This window comes from Haliotis asinina, chromosome 7, assembly GCF_037392515.1.
Source record: "Haliotis asinina isolate JCU_RB_2024 chromosome 7, JCU_Hal_asi_v2, whole genome shotgun sequence".
NCBI lineage: Eukaryota > Metazoa > Mollusca > Gastropoda > Lepetellida > Haliotidae > Haliotis > Haliotis asinina.
The window spans coordinates 778708-805204 of record NC_090286.1 but is presented as its reverse complement, the minus strand read 5'-3'; the positions used below and the strand labels follow the sequence as shown (position 1 = coordinate 805204).

General features: G+C 39.9%; 2 protein-coding genes across 2 annotated transcripts in view; one reads left to right on the top strand and one right to left on the bottom strand.

The window, feature by feature from the left end:
• LOC137292180 (regulator of MON1-CCZ1 complex-like) overlaps positions 1-3031 on the top strand; it is a 32923-nt gene extending 29892 nt beyond the window's left edge. Inside the window, exon 23 of the mRNA XM_067823742.1 lies at positions 282-3031. Within this exon, the coding sequence (XP_067679843.1) occupies positions 282-364 (83 nt within the window). The 3' untranslated portion in view covers positions 365-3031. The remainder of the gene's footprint in view (positions 1-281) is intronic.
• LOC137292184 (very long chain fatty acid elongase 2-like) lies at positions 1545-26497 on the bottom strand. The gene is made up of 7 exons (XM_067823749.1): positions 26325-26497; positions 22093-22164; positions 15953-16143; positions 15668-15754; positions 6855-7026; positions 6332-6456; positions 1545-5651 (listed from the first exon to the last, which is right to left on the bottom strand). The coding sequence occupies exons 2-7, from the start codon at positions 22142-22144 to the stop codon at positions 5379-5381; spliced, it is 900 nt and encodes a 299-aa protein (XP_067679850.1). The 5' UTR covers positions 22145-22164; positions 26325-26497; the 3' UTR covers positions 1545-5378.

Genomic DNA, 26497 nt, shown 5'->3' with positions numbered 1-26497 from the left:
TATGCTCTACCCAGATCAAAAAGAAATAAAGTGATTAAAAAAATATATTCCATCCACATGATGGCGGTCTGTAAATAATCAAGTCTCGATTATTTACAGACCACCGCCATATAGCTGGAATATTGCTGCGTGCGGCGTAAAACTAAACTCATTCACTTACTCATTATAAAATCTACTGAAACCAGCATTAGTCTCCACAAGATGGGTCTTGTCATTGTCTATAGTGTGTAGACTCGTGTGTTGAATATCCCCCTTCCATTGATGTGTGCTTTGTGTTGCAGGTGACTACTGCGAGCCGTATGTGCGGCAGTTTGAGTCTTTGTTCGGCACAGACGCCCTGTGTCCCATCCCTCCCCTAGTGTGATATACCAATCATCACCAGAGACAATGTCACCTGACCAGTAGAGATTGTGTGCAATGACGACTCACCTGCCCTCTGTCTTAGGAAACAAACCAGTTGAAACATTAACAGCTGTCCAACGCCTCAGTTCATTTCAAGCCTACTTATACTCACACAATGTGAGTCCATGGCACGTACCTCTAGTTTTTACTCTACCATGAGTGAGGAACTTCTGTAGCCAATACAGCCCACCCCGGACCTCAAAGCAGAAGTGTGAAGATGCTGGCTGTAGATGAACAGAAACTAACTGTGGAGATGACACACCTGGGTTACATGGAAATTAGAGTGGACAGTTCTGCTCAAGTGTGGGAATTATTTTGTGAAATAATCTAGGTTTGGGTGAACACAGATACAGTACAATGACCATTTTCCTCCCTACTTCAATACGTAGGGCTACATGATTTCTGTTGTGCAGGAATTTAATTTGTATATACATGTATATGTTTATGTGTATATACTTTATGTGAAAGAATAAATGACCCATTTGTGACAGCTGTTTCATTTGAGAGAAGGTTGGTTGGTTAATGCAACACTATACAAGAACAGCCTTTGGTATAGTGTTGCTTTCAAGACATCACTGCTGATACAGGTTGTGTTATCAATGATAGCCCACTCACATCAGTGTTCACATTGAACTCTTGCATGCAAGCCTACTGTGTATCAACTTCAAACCAACCAGGCCTCATTTTATCACTTTGAAAATTAGTTCTTGTAATAAAGTCTTTTGGTTGTGGAGACCCAGAAGATCTTCACATAAACAGCTGTAGGGCTCCACACAACAGTATTCGGGCGCCAAAAAGATAAGACATTCGCCATTTCTTGACCCACCCCATCCCAACAACTTGTAACCTTATATCCCTGGACGTGCTGTGTGTACTGTCCTGAAATCCCTGGACGTGGTGTGTACTGTCTGTCTTGGCATCCCTGGACGTGCTGTGTGTACTGTCTGTCCTGAAATCCCTGGACGTGCTGTGTGCATGGTTTTGTCCTGAAATCCCTGGACGTGGTGTGTGCACTGTCTGTCCTGAAATCCCTGGACGTGCTGTGTGCACGGTTTGTCCTGAAATCCCTGGACATGCTACAATTCCTGCAACACTGAAATGTTCTTCCACCATGCATATGATACACAAACAACAAGGACTGATTCACTGCAGATCTTTATTGAACACTGACACAGGTCACATGATCAGTGCTAAATCAGGCTGCATAGTTGGTTGTGGACTACAGTAGAACATCAGTAAAAGAAGGCCACCTTCACAACAACACTCAACAAACACAAGAAAACAGGACTACACACTAACTACTGTCCGGACAGCTTACATCAAAACTTGCAAAACAACTTGGAATTACCAGTGAAGTGAGGTTCAGTGTCAAGATCATTGCACATACACCACAATGTGCCTCTGCCTGTACTTGTGTGGACTGACTATATTACTGGCAACTTCCCTAGAGACTGCCCGTTTCAGATCAGCTACACTTTCATCAATGAGCAGATGAACATCACTGAAGTTTTCTGGGACTATGGTATCATCACCCAATGAAAATGATGGGGAGTGACTAGTGAAACGAGTGGAAGCTGAAATTCTAACTAACATTCTCAAGTGCACTACAAGTGATAAAAATCTGCTTCTATGAGGAACCATGTTCTGAAACTTGCAATATGAACGGATGTTACAAGCCCAGCAGACCTGTGGGTTTGACGTGGATGTGGCCCCCAAGAAAATTACTGGCCCCTTGAGAAAACTACTGGTTCCCCTGACAGGTGTCAGGCAACTGTAGTCCAAACACTGCCTAGGTCAATTTGACATGACATGATCCGAGGACAAGGAACACTCGATCCAATACATATGGCCATCGCACAGTAGTGGGGTTGCAAACAATTTCCTCTCCTGAGAAGTGACGTTTGATGGACTTGTTTCAAGCAACATCATTTTGGGATGTCACTGAGACACTATCAGACCTGGGTAAATGGGATCAACCGCATGTGGAACTGTTACTATACCACATGATATCATGATACTCCACCAATACTGAGATACCTGTCCTCCACCTATACCTCTCCTTTGTAACAAGAGCCTAATGAGAGACACAGTGTCAACATCCAGGTTACTGTCAGTCAGGCTGATCAATTCCAGTCCAACAACAAACACTGCTATCTTAATATTATCCATTTACAGGTCATCACAGACGCATCAGTGGTTGTCTTGTATTCACCGATAACACAAAAAAAAACAAATAATTTCATACATTGTTCTATAGAACTGCAATGAATGCCTTCCTGTGATTTTTAGAGGATAAAGACTTGAAAATAATGTCTATTTTTGACAAAATGCAATGGGATCTTATGTTCCAAACCTTAAAAAACTTGGATATATATAAGTAGAAATGTTGTTCCATAAACTAGTCCACTGAGGACAGCACTTTCCCTTCCCCCTCTCAACGACACAACAGATACATGGGCAAAGGAAAGTATCCTGTCTTCTTTCAGCTTTTGTTTTGAGTAGAGTACTTACATATACCAACTTGAGGAAGGTGATGAAATGCTTCCCTTCGAGTATTTGTTGGTCTGTCCACAGTATATGAGATCATGTAACCACATTTAAACATGCAGCAATTCTAAATACATAAAAAACAAAATGGTACAAAACTGAAGACTGAATATCATTCATGGACAAAGTCTGCCTCCGAACACACAGGTTAGTGTGATAATATGTAAATAATGCTGACTCGTCAATATACATAAGTGAACAACAGCCAGCTTCCTCTACAGTTGGGGCTGTCCTACACGTGCTGGGACTCCTCGACATACAGAATAACCATCGAAACGCAAGCACAGGTACAGATAAGCACAGGTACAGATAAGCACAGGTACAGAAAAGCACAGGTACAGAAAAGCACAGGTACAGAAAAGCACAGGTACAGCTAAGCACAGGTACAGAAACGCTGTGTCTGCATAAATTCCACAAATATCTGGGGGAAAACTCAAAATTCCATGAAGTCAAATGCAAACAAGCACAATTAAAGTTTTTCTAAATACTCAATAAATGCGATCTTACATGTGTTCACACAGAAATGTCACATCCCAGGTTGTGTGCGGGTGGATAGATAAAATAACTGATGAATATTGAGAGGTTCTATTTCAGCACATGAACTTGGCAACCCGCAATCTCCCTTATCGTTTCTCAAATTACAGATCAAATACATATAACAAACACAAACACTTCGTTGTATTTTTACTGGTAAAACATCAAAATACCAAACAGAGTTTGAGTAACATGAGTACATTTTTCAAATTAATCTGCTTTTTTTTCAATCAAAATGTCAACTATTTTGTTCATTTTATAAAACTTCATTAAAGGCTTTTTCATAATGTCTTTCTCAAATGAATATAAATATATTAAAAAGAAAATCTGAGAACAACAGGAAAAAATTTGTACGTAGTATGTTTGGTCTCATACTTGAAAGGCCCAACATTTTCTTCACCGGTTTCATTTTATCACTGGAAATCAACAGGAATTTCCACAGTCACCGGAACACGTCTAGAACTGCTATTATGCATCATGAACTCTTCATCCGGCACAGCAGAGAATGTATGGCAGGTCACCTGACTCGGCACCAACAACCACCAGGTAATTACCTTACAACAAGCATCACCTGCGTTTTGTTGACCATGGAATATCAAGATGACATAAACAGTGATGCAAACAAAAATATCATAAACATATTTCAACAAATTGAGAACCTGACTCCCTCCATTACCTTGGACTACTTGCGTCTAGGCAACAACAATATAACTATGGTAACAACAAAATGATCAACAACTGTCACAGTCCGGACAGACAAGACTCATGAGTTGTAAAACTTAATAAAATAATCACAAGAAATCTAGGGTTGATGAAAATGTGAAAGCATTTCTAAGATGTCTAAATGATCTCAATGTCTATACATCCGGAGAATCCTGCCCATGTGTGTGCACATGATCCCCATTTCCTGCCCATGTGTGTGCACATGATCCCCATTTCCTGCCCATGTGTGTGCACGTGATCCCCATCAGGAGGATGTTCCCTGAGAAGCAGTGACCGTGTGCACAAAGTGATCCTAGTGTTACGGCTGGCTTTACTCCTTCCCATACTGCCACCAACTTGCAATGTTATATCAGTGGCTTCCAACAAATGACAAGTTGAGGGATGACCAAATTTGGTACGGAATCATACAGAGTGACTATCGTGATTTCATTCCATAATGTTAATCTTTGCTTTTTGTCTGATATTCATTCCTGAATAGACGTGCAGGTAACCATGGAAAAACTACGTTTCTCACCCCACTGTGGATACACTTTGATGATATTCACATAGGCTAATTTGTAAGCACAACATTCATCCAGTGTTGTCAGATAGTATACTTTTAATCACTTATTTTCAAAAGCTATCAATGAGATTTATCTTTCAAACTGTTAAAGCAACTGGTACATTCACACCAACTGGGTTGATATAATGTACAAATGTGAGAAATCAAATCTGGTTAGGTCATACACATTAAAGTTGCCAACATTAAGCCAAACAACAGTTTTAATGATATAAAGTCAATAGTGTTCCTGATCTCAAGCCAATTATTAGTACCCCAGATATCAAGCCAATTAAAAGTATTCCTGATATCAAAGTAATCAATATTATCACTATCACAAACCAAGCAAACAGCATCACTTATAACGAGCCAACCAATAATGACATTTCAACATGACTGCCTACAGAAGAGCTGTACAGACATTACTCGCACTCCCAACCATCACTTTTTGATTAAAGATATATCATCGAAAATGATTACTATAGTTACCAGATCAAAAACAAATCACTGCTCATATTTTCACCATCACCAAGTTCAGAGGTCAACTGACATCCATGCCAACTGACCTCTAATCTTGCATCGTTTAAAGCAACTATTTACAAATCAGTAAACGTGAACATGGAATAAGGGGAAGCTACTCTGCCTTTGTGCGCTGTATATAGCCATTTCTTTGTCCATTCATATATTTCTTTCCATTTCCACCTGTGACGCCATTAACTTTTTCAGGGACCCCTGACACAGAGTGAGTGTTTTTATGTTTGCGTATATACGCCTGCATGTAGAAGTTTCCAAACAAGCACAACATGGCCACCATGTAGATTGTGAGGAGCCACTGTCCCCAGCGTGGGAAGTCACATGACACTCGAAGTGAGTTGGCTGTGTGGGTGAATGTTATGCAGAACTGCAACTGGAAGAGAAGAAATAGAAATCTACATCACAGACCCATGAGACATCATTGTTTGTGTAATGGTGACAGAGCGAAATAGCATGCAACCAACACTGACAATCCTATCCACCTGGTTGTCATGACAATCAGCATGGAATGCAAGTGAACCACCCCAAACATAATCATACTGAATGTTTAACAACATCAACAACATTATATATGGCTTTGTTTGGTTGTTAATATCATCTAGTAAACACAATATGCATGTAGCCCAGCAATATCCAAGGACTACCATTAAGGGACCATTCATAATTTATGGATGATTTAGGGTGTGGGTCGGGGGTGCCACCAGTTTTGTTCTGGGGAGGTAAGAAGTGGCAGGGTGGGCATGAATTTTGTGCATATGTACTAGGGTGCGGGTCAGCAATTGTGTTTATGACACGCAAGTTGGCTCACATACTTTGTACATAAACTACAGTGGGGGCATTTATAATTGTACATAACATCATCATTCCCCTAGTCATAAATTATGGACAGTCCTGAACTGCACCAAGCTCAATTTATGTTGAAACAACCACATATTGCTAGTTAATCTGTGTTTAACTATGGCTTTCATGAAACTTTTAAAGAATTTCTTTGAGTAAATTTCCTGGTAAAAGGTCACAACAAAACATGTATAAAGGGAGATAACTCCAACTGACCAACTGAAACTTTGTGATATACTTCTTCCACCAAAGCTTGCCTCGGAGCGCGGGGATGGCAGACAGGCCGTAGTAGGAGTACATGACAATGTGGACGAGGCAGTTGAGCCAGCTGCCAAACCAGGCTGCAATATATTGTTTAGTATACTCAGTATCTCAATGTTCAATATTCCAGAAAACATAACATATGTGGTATTTGGGATTACACATTATCTGTGAAGTAAGGAATGTAAGTGGGGCTGGTAAGAGATCGAACACCCAATCGTCACAATGTGAATGAAATAACCTAATCAGATACAGCATAATGACAGAGGCCGACTGTGCCATGAATCTTTACAGGCACATTCCCCAACATTACATGTATATGGATATACTAACACATTCCCCAACACCACAATTATAATGGATATACTTACATTCCCCAACACTACCAGTATATGGATATAGTCACACATTCCCCAACACTACATGTATATGGATATACTGACATGTTTCCCAACACAATTATAATGGATATACTCACACATGCCTCCGGGGATGAACATGACAACCCACCACCAGATGTTCAACATGGTGGCATGGTGGAAGACATGCAGGAATGTGATCTGGTTGAACTTTTTACGCAGTATCATAAGGAGCGTGTCATTAAATTCAATCACTTTGGAAAAGAAGTACCACCACATCACCTTGGCAACCTGAAGAGAAGTGAACATGCTAGTTAGACCACGAAACAATATATACACACATATCGGGTTTACACCACTTTTAGCAATATTCCAGCGATATCACGGAGGACACCAGAAAATGGGCCTCACACATTGTACCCATGTGGGGAATCAAACCTGGGTCTTCGGCGTGATGAGCGAACACTTTAACCACTAGGCTCCCCACTGCCCCCATTTGTGACAAACAGCCATTACACAGTAAACATGAGCAGCCACACCACAGTTTACTCCAGTGAGCATACTGATCAAATCAAAAACTTTATTTCTGTGCAAAGGCCCATATACGTACAGGTTCACACTACAATACAGTTTACATATATGTATACACACTCATCCGTGTACATATATACAGTGGAATAAGTCAAATTTGGACCTTGGGTAAATCGGTTTTCTTTACAATTCGGACCTTAGTGGTGGTCCCGGCAGAACTTAGTTACGTTATCATAACACAAACGCTGAATAAATCAGACTCAGTATAATTCGGCATTCCGACTAAAATCTCGGCCTGACAAGGCAACTGACTATGAAAACACGCTGATTACGTCTGACTTCCTGCCGGAGGCGGAGTGAGTGGCCTAATTAACAGCCCCCAACTTCAAGCGGATTATCGGGTTAATCAGTAAACAAACAACTCAACCAAGAGGACTCGGCTCAGTGTCACTCAATGTCACTGTCATTTTATTATAAATAGAAAACAGTCTCGATTATTTTTCATCAGTAGCAAAATGGCTGGACCACCTCTAAAGTGAAGACGTGCATATGTGACATTAAGCTTGGCTTCTAAAATAAATCTGGATGTAACAGCAGAAGAGTACATTTCTTTTGACAGTAAAATCCCCACAGAAAGCACGTGTGATGATGATTGGGAGCGTGACATGGTGAAGTCACATCGTGGAACTGCGAGCGAGTGTGTGTCAGATGATAATAATGATGAACCGGATGATGATGATGATGATGATGTCAGATGTGTCTCATGTTGAAATGATGAACATGTTACAAAGAATGAGGCAATTTGCATACCGTAACAATGAGAGAATGTTGCAGGCTCTTTTGAGCTTAGAGGCAATGACACAGGATGTCTGCGATTTTCCGAGCACAAACAGGCTGACTTGAGGCAGTATTTCGGTAAGTGAAAGTAAAATTGACCATGAATCACTTAATAAATAATTATTCATTTTACACTAGTGTTTTGTTGTTTATTATGTGTTTTCACTGTTGTGTCTAAAAGTTAAACTTCATCATCAAGGGAGCTAACTCCTGTCAAATTGGACAATTCGGACTCTATGCAATTCGGACAATTAAGTCGGTCCCAGTCGAGTCCGAATTTGACATATTCCACTGTACACATAATCAGACTATACAACACAGGTTAATATGGATAAAGTAAATAAAGGTATGTGATGATAATACAAATTTATAATAAGATATTAAATATTATCATTCCTGTAATAGTTAATAGTTTACATCTTCGTTCATAAGAAAGCACTATATATAGGCAGAGCATTTTTAAACTATGAACATCGTTTGTCATAAGTAGTTTCTCTAAGTTGTACATACTCGTTTAGGAGTCACTTGGTAAATATTTACGAAGTAAGTCATCATATCTTGGACAAAAGCAAGCAAAATGATATTCGTCTTCTGGACCTTTGTAACAGATAGGACAAGTTCTGAGATTTGTGTGAATTTTACACCACTATCCTTCATTAAATTTTAATTTAATAACCCAACTTTTAATCTAACTAAATATTTACGTGATTTAGAATCTGCAATTTCAAAGAGGTATTTTTCAGGATTTAATAAGCTTTTGAATTCTCTGTACAAAACACAACATGTGCTATTGTCAAGATCAGATCTCCAACTTTGCTTAAACGTGTTTTAAAGATTCCAATAGGACTTGCACAATTTCCAACAGTTTGTGACAACCAAACAAATCCAAATACACAAGAAAAGAGCAAATAGCAAATATTTTATGCCATGTCTCATAACCAAAGTTATCTTGCCTAAGTTACATTTCATAAGCTTTCTTAAGGTATACCATCTTCGTGCGATGTTATTACTTTAATCCTGTAGTAAAGACAACAAACAGCTGCATTTAGAAAAGTAGGGAAACTTCCATATTCTCCCTACACTAAAGCTCTAGGTATCTGAGATCCAACACTTCGGTATACTTTATGAGCTGAAAGATGTACTTTCTCAATACAGTCATATCTTTTATGTCCCCATATTTCTGAGGCATATAATAGGATAGGTTGTATTCAACTATCAAATATTTTGAAAAAGATATCTGGAGATAACAAAACGAGTTTTCTGAGATTAATGCTGAATTCCATTACTGCTTTTTTGTCATGTAAAGAGAGATCAGATAGTGATTTGCCCAAACTAGCATTACACATGACAAGAAAACAGAGATACTTATAGCTAGTGACTATCTTTAAGTTATTACCTTTAACCCCCTGGATGCCGAGTTTTTTTTTCAGGCTCACATTTTCATAAGGTTTGAAAAGTGAACCTTGTGCAAGATTTGCGCTCTGGTGGTCCTGGATCTGCGTATGGCTATAAAATTGCACAGAAATGTAGAATATTAAATTTCCTATCCGTTGGTATTAATATAACCGTGATTACCTCAGGGGTTTGAGAAATAGACATGACTAAATGTTGTCCAAAACTTTTGTGTGCATTGAAAAACAGTAAATTTCTCCGTTTTTTATCATGCACCAATAAAAGCACTCCACGACCATTTTTTTAATTTGTCATCTTTAGAGAAAAAGTGAGCGAAGAAAATACAGCTTGATATCTAAACGATGTAAGTGTATATGAAGTGGATGTATGTGTTAATGGCCCTAACGTCATACTCACAAAATAAAAAATGACCTGCAATAAATGTCAAAAATCAATTTTCTTTTATGACGTCAAACGTCGACAGAGGTCATGCACTTATAAAGATAAGGGGGCATAACTTCGCTATGCTTTACATTAAGTCAATGTAACTCAGAACACATGGAGAGAATTTACTTTGGATACGCACAGTGTATTTTCGTTATGTTTTGTTCAGTGAACCAAAACTATTCCAATACGAAGTTCCCCAATTTGAGAGTATACCTTTTGTTAGTTTCACAATTTGTAAGAAAAGATGCTAATGTACTACATCAGAAAGCAGGTAATAGCGATTCGCATGGACCTATCCGATACATAATTTAGTTCTTAGATTCCCATATTCTCCTGTTTGTGTAGATGTATTTTGATAAAGTTTGCATCATTAACAGAGAAACAGCCACATTTTCAAATGTAATGAAATAACTGAAAATAATGCCACATTTTAGTTAACAGCATATAATGTTTTTTGCATTTTGTGAGGTCGGAAAAAGACGACAGTATATATCTAACATAATTTCCACTCAATGTGTAAACGGTCTCGACTTCTGTGTCTGAATTCAACACTTTCTGACAAAACATAAAATGAATGGTTTTACCACTGGAATAGTGTCCTGAATATATCAACAGTTTTACTACGTATCTTCTTGTGAGCAACACGCGCACCTGTCTGGCATCAATTTAGAGTAAATGAAAATTTCACAACACTTGAATATTCATTGAATATTCATGTAGGAAATAGACTTTTCTTCTTATGATTATGTAATTATTTCACTTCATAAGTATGCAAAGAAAGGTATAAAGAGATCCCCTTTTCAGTACAGAACTATTAGAATATGGACGTAAGGTTTGTCCAAATTAAGACATCACCTGGTTTATATGTTTTTAACAATTTTTGTATAAATATTGTTTGAGTTAGATATTCTGCCATCAGATGGGTTTTAATCGAATTTGAACTGAATTCTAAAAATGATAATGAATCATAAAACGTTTTTGACAAACTCACACCTGGTCAATCAATATTCATAATCATTTTGTCTATAAAAACAACACAAACCAATGCAATGAATATGACAATTCCTTTAAATATGTGTGGCTATACCTTTCATAAAATGTACAAAACATTTTCATTAATATTATCAGTTTTCCTTGTAAGTTGGAATTAAATCACTGTTTATTAACCTGTTCATATGAAACTGCAATATTTATCCCAAAGTACTGAATATTGAACATCAAAGTTAACTAAAGCACATGTTGCAGTAATGGCTACATGTGATCTTCCAACACGTGTGTAGATGCTTAAAATGTGGTATAATACACTTACTGAGTCAATTTCCCATGTATTATTCAAACAATCAAAAGCTTTCTAAGAATAAAATCGCATACCATATATCCACATATGATATGGTGTAGAACATGGATATATGTAGATACTGAAATCAGTTTCATGAAAAAATATCTGAACGATATGCAAAATATACATCACTTTACTGAAAGTGCAATCGGAATGATATGGCCATTGCGTTTACTCTTGTTCAAACCGACCTTCACCTCAAAGAAACTGCCTAATGTGCAGCAATGATGATGTGTGACATCACTACCGATGACTGATTTCTTTCAAAATGGCAGCTTCACTGACAAGGGTACACAGGATTTCATGAGGACTCTTTTCTTGATTCAGTCATCTTTAGTACATGTCAGATGTAAGTAATCAGTATTATTCTGACTATCTGTGTATTGTTATATGTTTTTAGCGTTTATATTGTAAATGACAGAAGAAGCCAGAAATGCCGACAAGTACCGCTGTCTTCCTGCATGATTTTGCTTCAGTAATGGCGTCATGCTGCATGCTACAATATTCTTCCCCTGAATATTCTAAGCGTATTAAGCTATTGTAAGCAATGATTACATAGCTCGATGCTGGAAAATTTCCTAAAATGCTAAGCAGTGTAAAATCGGAATTTTCCTTTGTTTACATTTCAAACAAGCGCTGTCTTTCAAACACAGCATTCGTTTTCATACCAACTATATTTCCAACTTCGGCATTCGTGTACGTGTATTTTCGAAAACATCCCAATCAATTCTGGGTTCATCTGCCATGGTCCAAAATTATCATTACTGGTTACATGAAAACTTGTTATCAGTGATCATTAATATGCTATTTTTGAAATTCAACACTCCCAGTAATTATCCGATTATCACCATTTCAAAACATACAGCAAATAATGCTCTGAATCACAATTTTGTATAGTGTGAAAAATGGCGACATTTACAATGATGCCTATTTTGAAAGGAAATTTAAGCACTTTAGCATGGCCTGATATAATAGTTAAAGGTATCAGGTTACAGGGTATTTTCCGTAGAATTCAAAACTGTGAAGTATATATATGTGCGTGGTATATTTTGAATTTTATTGGACTTCAAAGTGAGGGGTGAAGAGAAGGGACATATATGTCCCTGTGGCATCCAGGTGGTTAAAATACCATTAAGTCTAACTACCAACTACCACAGTCTCCACAGAGCTACCCCTTGTCTCCACGGTACTACCCCCAGTCTCCACAGAGCTACCCCTTGTCTCCACGGCACTACCACAGTCTCCACAGAGCTACCCCTTGTCTCCACGGCACTACCACAGTCTCCACAGAGCTACCCCTTGTCTCCATGGTACTACCCCCAGTCTCTACAGAGCTACCCCTTGTCGCCATGCTAATACCCACAGTCTCCACAGAGCTACCCCTTGTCTCCATGGTAATACCCCTAGTCTCCACAGAGCTACCCCTTGTCTCCATGGTACTACCCCCAGTCTCCACAGAACTACCCCTTGTCTCTATGGTACTACCCACAGTCTCCACAGAGCTACCCCTTGTCTCCATGGTACTACCCACAGTCTCCACAGAGCTACCCTTGTCTGCATGCTACTACCCCCAGTCTCCACAGAGCTACCCCTTGTCTCCATGGTACTACCATAGTCTCCATGGAGCTACCCCTTGTCTTCACGGCACTACCACAGTCTCCACAGAGCTACCCCTTGTCTCCACGGCACTACCACAGTCTGCACAGAGCTACCCCTTGTCTCCACGGTACTACCCCTAGTCTCCACAGAGCTACCCCTTGTCTCCATGGTACTACCCCTAGTCTCCACAGAACTACCCCTTGTCTCCATGGTACTACCCCCAGTCTCCACAGAGCTACCCCTTGTCTCCATGGTAATACCCACAGTCTCCACGGAGCTACCCCTTGTCTCCACGGTACTACCCCCAGTCTCCACAGAACTACCCCTTGTCTCCACGGTACTACCCACAGTCTCCACAGAGCTACCCCTTGTCTCCATGGTACTACCCCCAGTCTCCACACAGAGTCTTCATGGGGCTACTCACCGTCTACCTAGCACCAGGCCTGGTAGGAGGGTGTCTAGACCCAGATCAGTACCAAGCCTTTGTTTAGTGTGTCCAGATTCAGAATAAAACCAGCACCAGGCTTTGAAGGAGAGTGTCTGAACCCAGATTCAAACTGACACCATTTCTGGAAGGGGGATGGTCCTATTTGAAAACAAGAGTCATCAGAAGATGACATATTCCCCCGGCCCCCACATATTTGAAAGGACAAATCATCCGACAGTTACTTATTGTGTTTTTAGACCAAGTCTGAATTGTTTCCATGCAATTCATGAAAAATATAAATGCCATATATCTGTAATCAGAAAAAGTCACCATTTCAAGATCTGTCTCGTATATCTGCCAAGATCTTTTGAAAGAGTGAGTGAGTGAGTGAGTTAACATTTGACGTCACATCGGCAATATTGCAGCCATATCGTGACAAGAACAATATAAGTTATAGTATTGTTAAGATGAGAAAAGAGAAAAAGTAAAACCTGTCAGCAAAGGACAGTAAAAACACTAGAGTATCACAGAACATAAAACTAGCATTGAAAGTTAAAACATTGGAATTAAAGAAGACAATACAACATAAAACCGGGGCTATAGATCGCCAACAACTGAAGGTAGATAACCATACTAAGGTCCATGGGGACTTACATTACTTCTGCTACCTGCATGAACCCTAGCTGGATTTACACCATCCCCTCAGCTATTGGCGATTATCCTGAAATTTAGCCATTACTTAAAACAACAAATATTCTACGATTAAAAACTAGTAGTAGATTTAAATTGACTATGAGAGTATTGGACTTACATACCCTCTCAGGAGGACAATAATTTTACAATACTTCAACCCCCTTTGAGGGTACAGCCACTAACAATCTAAGTTACTAATTTAAACTACCAATCATTAAAATACAACTATCTACAGAACATATCAATTACAATTCAATAAGAAAATCAATTTCTTTTAAAAATCCAAGAATTAAATGAGTACTAACTGTGCTAAAAAGATCCTTCATTGTTTTTACATTGAAATATTTATCCCTTATGATGGAGAATTCAACACAGTCAAGCAGGATATGCTTGACCGTGGTTCTCTCATCACAAGGGATACAAAACTGAGGATCATCGCCTTTTAGTAAATAACTGTGGGTGTAACGCGTATGGCCAATGCAACATCGTCGCATAATGACCTCCTCAAATCTGGACTGACAGCCCAAGTGAGTGTAACCAATATAAGGTTTTATGGCATGTAATCTATTTATTCCCACTTGGGTGTCCCACTTCTTTTGCATCAGATCACGAATGTAAGTTCTAATGCTAGCCTTATAGTCACTGTATGGAATAAGAAGTGGTGTCACAGATTTGTTGAGTGCAGCCCTAGCAGCAAGATCGGCCATTGCATTCCCAGAAATACCTACATGGCTGGGTAACAAACAAAAGACGATGTCGCACTGGCCAGATGCAAGATCATTATACAATTCAATTATGTCAATTAAAAGTGGATGTTTACAAGACAAATTTTTAATAGCCTGAAGGCAAGAAAGAGAGTCAGAAAAAATTATATACTGTACATGATTAGGATGTCTTTGAATATATTGAAGAGCCGTTAATATTGCGTTTGCTTCTGCAGTGAAAATGGAGCTGTTGTCAGGTAATCTAGAAGATATTGTTCTGGATCCAATGACAGTGGCACAAGCAACTGTGCCACCATCCTCTTTTGAAAGATATGAAATGGTTTTTGAGTTCTGCTCCGGAAACGAAGTCAGCAACGTGTTCATGGAACCGAGAAAATAATACATCATAAAAACCTGTAAATAGCAAAAGGCACCACTTTGAGGTCTGCCACACGTATCTACCAAGTAACACTGACAGATATTAAGAAGTTTTTGAGTTCTGCTCCGGAAACAAAACACACCTCTCACTTTTGAGACAAAGTCCAAAATATTTCCATGGAAAACTGAGAAAATAATAAATCACAAAAACCTGTAAATAGCAAAAGGCACCACTCTGGGGTCTGAAACACATATCTACCAAGTTTTGCAGAAAAATATTGAATGGTTTTTGAGTTCTTGTCCAGAAACGAAGCCCACACCACCACTAGACTAACACCAAAATGTTCCATGGAAACACAAAAAAACTAAAAATGCCAAAACTCTGTAAATAGCAATAGGCACAACTAAAGGTTGAGATTATTATATCTATCAAGTTTGGTCTAAAAATATTGAACGGTTTCTGAGTTATGCTCCGGAAACAAAATGATTACGGACGGACGACAGACGGACAGATGAGGCGTCGACTATATCCCCCTGCATTACCGGCCAGGGGGATAAAAAGGCTAGAGCTGACCCAAAACCTACCCTCATCTCCTTCGGATTCGTCCAGCTGCCTCGGTTGTAGGTGGCGCACCACATGTCATAGCCTGCATCCACCACACTCACGATGATCTACAATTAATATTGTTTCAGTCAGCCAAATTATTCACTTGTACTGGACTGAAGACCACAGTCTGATGGTTTATACATTCAAAGGGACAGTATTTCCTTCAGAAAATGTATCATTATGGTTTTACAAAAGACATTTAGGATTACATCTATTAACCTATTCCACAATCTGCAGCCAACAATAACTATGTGATGCCTCACCTCAATGAACATGTATGTGGAGAGCACGACCAGTCCCAGGTTGTAGACGACCATCAACCACTGCAAGGAGAATGGCTGGCGGTTCTTCATGATTCGTGGTCCTACTAGCACCATCAGCAGGTACAGCGCCGTGGCCACCCATACCGGCACCGGGCTGTCCGAGATCATCAACCAGTGTCGCGTGCGTGGATCTGGACCAACAAACAACACCATTAGCACAGCACCCCCAAACTAACGTAGAGTCTGCATCAAAATCTATTCACCTGCAACATGTGGCAATGTTATAAGAAAAATACAAACATGTTTGCTGTTGACTTGGGGCTGAATACCATGGACGGCAAAAATCTTCAACATTTAAAGTGAGAATCAACACACAAAGATGTAGGTCCTTAGTGATGTCTGTGAAAATGTTAGAATATATTAAAGGATTGGTATACATTCCATATGAAATAGTGAAAAAAAAACAACTTTCATAAGTTGCAAGTCTTCAACAAAAATAAAAGTTTGAAGACGTTAGCAGTACTTCTTCTATCATGCTTAATATAAAACCCTGCAGTGGAACTGAGCTCATGCACAAGTTCATGTTTACAAAGTCTACTGCCACAGTGGAACTTAGCTCATGCACAAGTTCATGTGTACAAAGTCTACTGCCACAGTGGAACTGAGCTCATGCACAAGTTCATGTTTACAAAGTCTACTGCCACAGTGGAACTGAGCTCATGCACAAGTTCATGTTTACAAAGTCTACTGCCACAGTGGAACTGAGCTCATGCACAAGTTCATGTTTACAAAGTCTACTGCCACAGTGGAACTTAGCTCATGCACAAGTTCATGTTTACAAAGTCTACTGCCACAGTGGAACTGAGCTCATGCACAAGTTCATGTTTACAAAGTCTACTGCCACAGTGGAACTGAGCTCATGCACAAGTTCATGTTTACAAAGTCTACTGCCACAGTGGAACTTAGCTCATGCACAAGTTCATGTTTACAAAGTCTACTGCCACAGTGGAACTTAGCTCATGCACAAGTTCATGTTTACAAAGTCTACTGCCACAGTGGAACTTAGCTCATGCACAAGTTCATGTTTACAAAGTCTACTGCCACAGTGGAACTTAGCTCATGCACAAGTTCATGTTTACAAAGTCTACTGCCACAGTGGAACTTAGCTCATGCACAAGTTCATGTGTACAAAGTCTACTGCCACAGTGGAACTTAGCTCATGCACAAGTTCATGTGTACAAAGTCTACTGCCACAGTGGAACTTAGCTCATGCACAAGTTCATGTTTACAAAGTCTACTGCCACAGTGGAACTGAGCTCATGCACAAGTTCATGTGTACAAAGTCTACTGCCACAGTGGAACTGAGCTCATGCACAAGTTCATGTGTACAAAGTCTACTGCCACAGTGGAACTGAGCTCATGCACAAGTTCATGTTTACAAAGTCTACTGCCACAGTGGAACTGAGCTCATGCACAAGTTCATGTGTACAAAGTCTACTGCCACAGTGGAACTGAGCTCATGCACAAGTTCATGTTTACAAAGTCTACTGCCACAGTGGAACTTAGCTCATGCACAAGTTCATGTTTACAAAGTCTACTGCCACAGTGGAACTGAGCTCATGCACAAGTTCATGTGTACAAAGTCTACTGCCACAGTGGAACTGAGCTCATGCACAAGTTCATGTGTACAAAGTCTACTGCCACAGTGGAACTGAGCTCATGCACAAGTTCATGTGTACAAAGTCTACTGCCACAGTGGAACTGAGCTCATGCACAAGTTCATGTTTACAAAGTCTACTGCCACAGTGGAACTGAGCTCATGCACAAGTTCATGTGTACAAAGTCTACTGCCACAGTGGAACTGAGCTCATGCACAAGTTCATGTTTACAAAGTCTACTGCCACAGTGGAACTGAGCTCATGCACAAGTTCATGTGTACAAAGTCTACTGCCACAGTGGAACTGAGCTCATGCACAAGTTCATGTGTACAAAGTCTACTGCCACAGTGGAACTGAGCTCATGCACAAGTTCATGTGTACAAAGTCTACTGCCACAGTGGAACTGAGCTCATGCACAAGTTCATGTTTACAAAGTCTACTGCCACAGTGGAACTTAGCTCATGCACAAGTTCATGTTTACAAAGTCTACTGCCACAGTGGAACTGAGCTCATGCACAAGTTCATGTTTACAAAGTCTACTGCCACAGTGGAACTGAGCTCATGCACAAGTTCATGTTTACAAAGTCTACTGCCACAGTGGAACTGAGCTCATGCACAAGTTCATGTGTACAAAGTCTACTGCCACAGTGGAACTGAGCTCATGCACAAGTTCATGTTTACAAAGTCTACTGCCACAGTGGAACTGAGCTCATGCACAAGTTCATGTGTACAAAGTCTACTGCCACAGTGGAACTTAGCTCATGCACAAGTTCATGTGTACAAAGTCTACTGCCACAGTGGAACTTAGCTCATGCACAAGTTCATGTGTACAAAGTCTACTGCCACAGTGGAACTTAGCTCATGCACAAGTTCATGTTTACAAAGTCTACTGCCACAGTGGAACTGAGCTCATGCACAAGTTCATGTTTACAAAGTCTACTGCCACAGTGGAACTTAGCTCATGCACAAGTTCATGTTTACAAAGTCTACTGCCACAGTGGAACTGAGCTCATGCACAAGTTCATGTTTACAAAGTCTACTGCCACAGTGGAACTGAGCTCATGCACAAGTTCATGTGTACAAAGTCTACTGCCACAGTGGAACTGAGCTCATGCACAAGTTCATGTTTACAAAGTCTACTGCCACAGTGGAACTTAGCTCATGCACAAGTTCATGTTTACAAAGTCTACTGCCACAGTGGAACTGAGCTCATGCACAAGTTCATGTTTACAAAGTCTACTGCCACAGTGGAACTGAGCTCATGCACAAGTTCATGTTTACAAAGTCTACTGCCACAGTGGAACTTAGCTCATGCACAAGTTCATGTTTACAAAGTCTACTGCCACAGTGGAACTTAGCTCATGCACAAGTTCATGTTTACAAAGTCTACTGCCACAGTGGAACTGAGCTCATGCACAAGTTCATGTTTACAAAGTCTACTGCCACAGTGGAACTTAGCTCATGCACAAGTTCATGTTTACAAAGTCTACTGCCACAGGGGATAATCAAGATAATGTCACATGAAGCATGAGAGATGATAGTGTGCAAATATCATTACAATATTACACTGAGGACTCATTTATCAATAAACTCATCATGTTAACAGACTGCTGACAAAGTGACATGGTCGATCTTGCCACCATTATCTCAACAGTTGACAAAGTCACATGGTCGATCTTGCCACCATTATCTCAACAGCTGACAAAGTGACATAGTCGATCTTGCCACCATTATCTCAACAGCTGACAAAGTGACATGGTCGATCTTGCCACCATTATCTCAACAGCTGACAAAGTGACATGGTCGATCTTGCCACCATTATCTCAACAGCTGACAAAGTGACATGGTCGATCTTGCCACCATTATCTCAACAGCTGACAAAGACATGCTGGACTGTATGCTCCATTACTTAAATATGGATTTCCCCCTTCCCCGGTGTAGCTGGGAGGATGTCATCATCGGAAAAACAGTGATGTGGAAACTTTAATGGAGGTAAATGACACACCAACCTCCCTTTCAGCTGGCAGTGCAGACACCCATCAAGCTACATGCCCTGTGTCCAGGAGTCCACAGACACCACCTCTGGCCAGGTGTCCACAGACACCACCTCCAAGTAAAAATCCACATAGCCATCCCTCCAGCCTACTTCAAGAACTGCCCCACCCACAAATTAAGATAAAAATGCAGCAGAGAGAGTTCGAATGATCCTGGCACAGTCAGGCGGGTAAGACTCATTATCAGTTCAGGGCCCTCGCCCCATCTACATGCAGCCAAGATAGTGAATGGGACTTTTCCCAAGAAACACTGCAGTCAAACCCACCAAAAACTTTCCGGAGAATGTGAAGGCTACCCAACACTGCAGCCTTCTGGATTACCAAGACTGTCAGAAGAGTTGTGCTCTTAAAAAGCAAGGTATGCATATTTATCATGCTTTTCCTGAATACTGCCAATCACATTGCTGCCAAAAGAACCAGAAAATTCAATGACATAAATAATTTCATTGGCTTTATCAAAACGTACAAGATCAGGTTTGTTGGCTGGAATTCATCTCAGGCTATATGTATTGGCCTATTCCAGAGAAGTTTAAAACGCCCTGGACATTTTCAGGGTCGTACCATATATGGACCTCGGGGTCAAAGCCACAGACATGGCAGAGACGATAGTAAAAGCAGCGAGCCATGCCATCATGTCTTTTAAGATATGCCATTTGTGCCAAGGAAGGGTATCCACTAACAAAGTGTTGGACACTCTCTGTAAATTCATTGCATAATCGACATTTCATGTTCACATTTTCACATTTTGATTAAGAATCACATTCTAGCAATTTCAAGTGGGAAGTGACTGGTCATGAGCAGCAAAAAATGGAAGCCCTCAGTTTCACATTTGAGACCAGCTGACTTCATCCAGACAAAGAATTGCTGTTCTGTTCCACACACTGCATGTGCACAGGGTGCAATGGCTTCTCAGACAGCTTCTCCACAAAGGACAGACTCCGAGCAGACTTGGTAAAGGACTTCACCTGGTTTACTCCCATCACTGTACCGTCCAGCAGTACATCGCCATCAACAAAATCAACCTCAAAATTTCAGACTGGCACCTTGGCACGCTTAAAATAGCTGTGAAATTCCTTGCTTTCATCATGAGTCTTGACATGCATCACCAGAGGATCATCCGAAATAAATAAATATGTGTAAAAGTACACAATTAAATTCTATCATGAAGATCCTCCACAATAATCAAACCCTGACCTCCAGAATTGATTGGCATGTATAAACGATTGAGAGAGGAACAAGGGTGACGTGCTCTGTTATCAGACATGATCCTTCTGGTCAAGCGGTCAAAACTCTGGGTGTCTTATTTTGTCCAGTCAACTACTCCAAAGGAATAGGAGAGGACTGGCACAGCAAAATATTGCTGGAACTCTGAACTCTAGATTTCTTTAAACGTGATTTATACTCGGTCTGAAAATTATTTTGAATATGGGCATTCTGGAGCTTGTCTCGAACTTGCAATCCAAGATAAAAGTAGACCTAATCTTCCAGAGGATGCTCAGTAACTCCTCCCCCTTGTAACTTGACCCATCCAAGAGAACATCTCATCAGTAACGAAACACGTGTTAAGTAGGATTAAGGTAAACTACACTGCTATTGTACTGTAAATAACACTTATAAATCGACCCCTGCTATTTGTCGCAATGCAAGTTAAAAATAGCCTCCCACATGATCTAAGTCGTGTGATCCCTTCCAGAAGTTTACTTTCTGCAGACAGCAGAAGTTCGACGTTTTAAGGGCATTTAAAATTAAAAAAAGAATATTCAGTTGGCAAAATAGAAATTTTTTGTCATCGATTTACATTTTTCATCTAATTTACCATCTGAAGCTCCACACGCTACATGATTACATCCCAGACAAGCTGACAAATGGTAACCTGCGTTCCGCCTTGCATGTATTATTGGTACACTTATATGTTATGATGATTCACTGTTATTACTAATGACTGTTGATTTATTGATATACATACATGAAATGTTTTTGCTTTCAGTTAATTTTCACATTTTGCTTGTTTGATCCAGTTAACCGGATGTCTCTTTCGAGTGAAACCAAAAACGTCCGGATAAACGGGGTTCAACTGTAGTCACTCAGGGAGGTCAATACACTGAAGAGACTGTAGAATCCATTCGAGTGGGACAGAGTCATATGGCTTTTTGTAGTCAATCTAGCTCATGGAGAGCTGCGGTGATATGTTTTAGCCACTTTCAAAATCAATTTCTCTACAAGAAGTTGATTCTTGCATCCCCAACATCCCTTTCTCGCCCCCTTCTGTCTGGTGATACACAGGCTCTGTGACAAACAAAATCCTGACAAAAACAAATAAATGCTTGGGGATGGGGGAATGGGGGGATGGGGGTGGAGTGAGTGATGGGGGTTGCACTGATTGACTTTGAAAGTAACCATGGTGACAGAAACAGCAAGCTTCGCCTACCTGGCTCTGCACCTTCATATTGCTTCAACAGTTGCTGGATCTTGCTGGCCATGGTGAAAACAACTGTAGGACCTGAAACACAAACATCACTGGGGTTTACCATGCCCTATAAAACATGACCCCATCTGAAAAGAATAATGAATATCCCTTTTGTAATCGAACATTTACCTGACAGTCAACACAAAAATGGCAGCCTTGCAAGTCTCACTGATGGTTCAGACATATTACAGAAAGTTATTATCTGTCTTCCTGTACATGTGTGCATGCAACTATCTGAATGTTGTTCGTCTGGTGTGCCTCAGTGTCTGCAGTGTGTCTGTGCGTGCAGTGTGCCTCAAATTGTCTGCAGTGTGTCTGTGACTGCCTGTTTGTGTGATGGGTGCCATCTGAGTTTGTCCCAATACAAAATCTTCAGAGATATGAAAATTAAATGACAAAACGAAAAGCAAATGAACATGAATTCAGCCACACCAACCACTTAAGAATATGCCAGGTACTCACTATGAATATGTCTGCAGTTATGTTTCAACCAAGTTGACCTCGCTGCTCCAAACTGCCTGGCAGACTAATTTGGAACTTGTAAAGAGCTGCAATTATAGCTTGCGACATCGCATGAGCTGTCAGTACAATGGCACGGTAGATCCTATCTAGCAGTGTCAGACTTGTAAATATTCATGAGACATGCTATGTACGTGCCTGGTAAACACAGCAAACATGTGGCAAACTTCAAACACATTCACATAAAGGAGACTTGCTTTGTGTGTTTGATGGGAAACACTGAGCAGATTATGGCACGAGATCTACATCTGTGTTCATACAGGGAAGGCCAAAATACAAACTCATGAATAGTCGAGCAGCAATTACTACAAGTTGAGCTGCACGCAAACTCAGCAACAATGTTTGATGATCAACTGATCAAACAAAGCAGTATAGCAGGGACCTCCACCAGGAATAAGCCTGAGACTACATATCCATCCATACTGTAGCAGTTTGAATAGGGACAGATCTAGGTCGGAAACTAAATACTCAAAACACTGGATACATTTTGTGGATTTTACATTTATCAGCACTTTGGGTATATGGACATAATTACATCTGTGCTGTTCGTTTCTTAACTTCCTCCAGGTTTGTGTGGTTGTGGGAGAGAGTAGAGGATGCTTTCTTACTTGCTTCAGTCAAAAAACATTTTCCCCTTCAACAAACTTGAGTTTGTTTTTTTTTATATTATCAGCACTGTCAATTTATTTATGAACGGCACATTTCTTCTGATGTATGGAAACAGCATAGACCTTCACATGAAACAATGGGCAAAGGTTGTCTGGCTCATGAGAAGCTGTAGCTCTTTGACACAACAAATAACAGAAAGATTTCTGCTTGCAACCCCCATGTTTTGGGGTTTTTTTAATAATTTTATGCCTTACAAAATTAACCCTAACCTACATTTCAAATGTGGTCTATGAGCAGAACTCATACCCAAATTGTCTTTGAATATGCTAACAGAATACTGAATATATTTAATTCGACACATGAAATGCAAGCGTTTCACTCCAACAAAATTTTAACAACATGGCTGATTGTGTTTCATGAGACCTAGCATTGTGTGAATTTGTTCGTGCAGGGCATATTTCTGCAACCCATCTCCACTTCTGGTGCCTGAAACTGTCAACTGTCTTACCCTGCTTTAACACACCCCTTTCTGATTCCTGCAACTGTCAATAATGTTGAACAACTCTCTGGCAAAAGTTTGGATGATATCTATTACTATTTGCTGTGACTTCAATATTTTCCCACAAGACTGGATGATATTTCCAAAAGATCCTCAAGTGATGATTTTTGCTATTACTATTTTTGGAATTAGTATTTTTCTTGATTTCCATTTGATATAAGTTATACTTAACCAAAGGACAGTTTTGCTTCCCATAAATACAGTTTAATACACATGTTCACAAGTCATCCAAGGGTGATAACTCTGTTACATCCTCCTTGTCTGCTAGCTGTTAAGATAACTGGGTGAACATTATGCTGATAGACATAAATGGGAGAACATTTCTCTGGTAGAGATATATAACTCACCATTTTGGTGGTTGAGACTACTGGTTGACCATTTTGTCAGTAGAGATAAATGGTAAACAATTTGTCAGTTGAGATAACTGGGTAAACTTTGGCAGTTGAGATAACTGGTAAACACTTTGGCAGTGACATATCTGGTGTGCACTTTGTCCTAAGAGATAACTGTGAACAGTTTGTCAGGTGATGCAAGTTGTAAACACTTTGTCAGCTGAGATTAGTGGTAAACACTTTGTCAGCTGAGATAAGTGGTAAACACTTTGTCAGCTGAGATAAATGGTGAACATTTTGTCAGTTGAGATAACTGGTAAACACGTCAGTTGATGTAACTGGTAAACACTTTCTCAGTTCTGATAAGTGGTAAAAATCACAGTAAGTATTTTACACACTGTCCACATTACAAATATGAATCCCTCGGAAGACAAGACCCAAACACATCGAAGGATGTGACGTGACCATCAGTGTGTCGCCATGAAATTTCATAAATGATGAGAATTGAACGAAAATCATCCTAGCTATGTTGTGAATCCATGACATTACATTTCAGTCCATAAAAATTGCAGATCTAAATTTGTCCAAACATAGCCATATTGCCAACCAATATTTCCATCTACCTTCTATGGACTTGACAGATACCATGCATACAATACTGACAAATAAAACTGTTAATTTTCACCTTTATCTTTACATTTTTCCCAGAGAAAACAAACATTACCAAAATTGCAAACTTCTAGTCAAAAAGTCAACTCTGATAAGTTCAACCGTGTGGCGACATCTCCATATACCCGTAAGTATATATCCGAATCAATCTTCATTCACAATGAGAGCAAGTTAGGTTCTTTTAAATTTCTTTTTTTAAACACAAATTCCAATTATGAAATTTCTCCAATATGTCAAGGTTACAAGCACAATAGTTTTAATACCAAATTTATATCACATCAGGTGAATAACTGAAAAATTCAGAAATGGCGATAACTGGGTTTTTCCCAGTTGTTGGGAATGCACAAAAATACACTGCAGCACTTCCTGCAGACAACTATAAACAAGCAGGAAACGGTGAATAGCTAATCTATCAAGATAATTTTTTTTTTTGTAATGTTATGAAACAATGGAGCAAATCGGTAAAAACCTCTAATAAATGAAGATAACTGGTTGCTAGCCCTTTGAGATAACTTGTAAACATTGGAGGTAACTGGGTGAACATTCGTCAGCAGAGATAACGGGGTGAACATTTGTCAGTAGAGATAACAGGGTGAACATTTTCAGAGGTATGAATACTATTAATTGTCCACACATGAACATTGCTTTCACAGATATAAACCAATACAGAAATATTTATACTGACAGTGTAATCTTCACGGTACCAAATACTAATCTACTCTTTATGACATGAAGCTATGACATGGCTGGCAGCAAATATGTAATCATAACACAACACTTTCATACACATCGCTCATTAACTAACACGCATCACAGGTGTTCCCTACGTTACATACATCTGGATCCGTTTTCTAACCATGCATTATATGATTTAAACGCTAGTGTTAAATTACTGTCGTCATATAATACTTCGTTAATGAGCTAATCTCAGCTACCAATGTCATTGTATATTTAGTTCACTGTAGCACAGCACATTAAGCCAATCTGTCACGCCCGTCTATACTATTATTCCAGAAATCTACTAACAACACAGCGACGGGGGTTTGGTCTTTGTCGCGGTCGCGGTCGCAATAGTTGGCATGTGCAGCGGCAAACTTATAACACTAACACACAGGTATGTCATTGAAGCAGATCGTTTCATGAATGGAAGAAATGAATAATAAACTCTAACAAGCCAACTTCACTTCATTTACAACCATTCAGACTCTCAGTACGACTCTGAATGCCTGCAGACATCGCCCGTGCTAACAATAGTACCGATGATGTAATTATAATAATTCCTACCACGAGGTCTCGGGTCGATGTAACTGACTTCTCCAGGGATATGACTGGAATATATTAATTAACGCTGGAAAACGAAGTCATGCACTGAATATCTACAGACATGCTGCCAAAATACAGAACTGACTCACAGTTGCAGTCGCTAAGATTTTCCTGAGCCAAAGGAAAGGTTCCTGTGATGGGAAACGGGAAATGGCTATTGTGCTTCGATCTTGTAATCTTACCTCTGTGTGAAGGTTTCCGGGGGAGTGAATATTTGATAACGGATTACCCCGCTTATATCCAACTAGCGCTGATAACACAAGCGTCAATTTGGCAGATGACTGTAGCAAGAAGCACATGCGAGGATGTTCTGTGGAGTAACCGGCTTCTTCGTCCAATCAGCTTCCAGTATTAT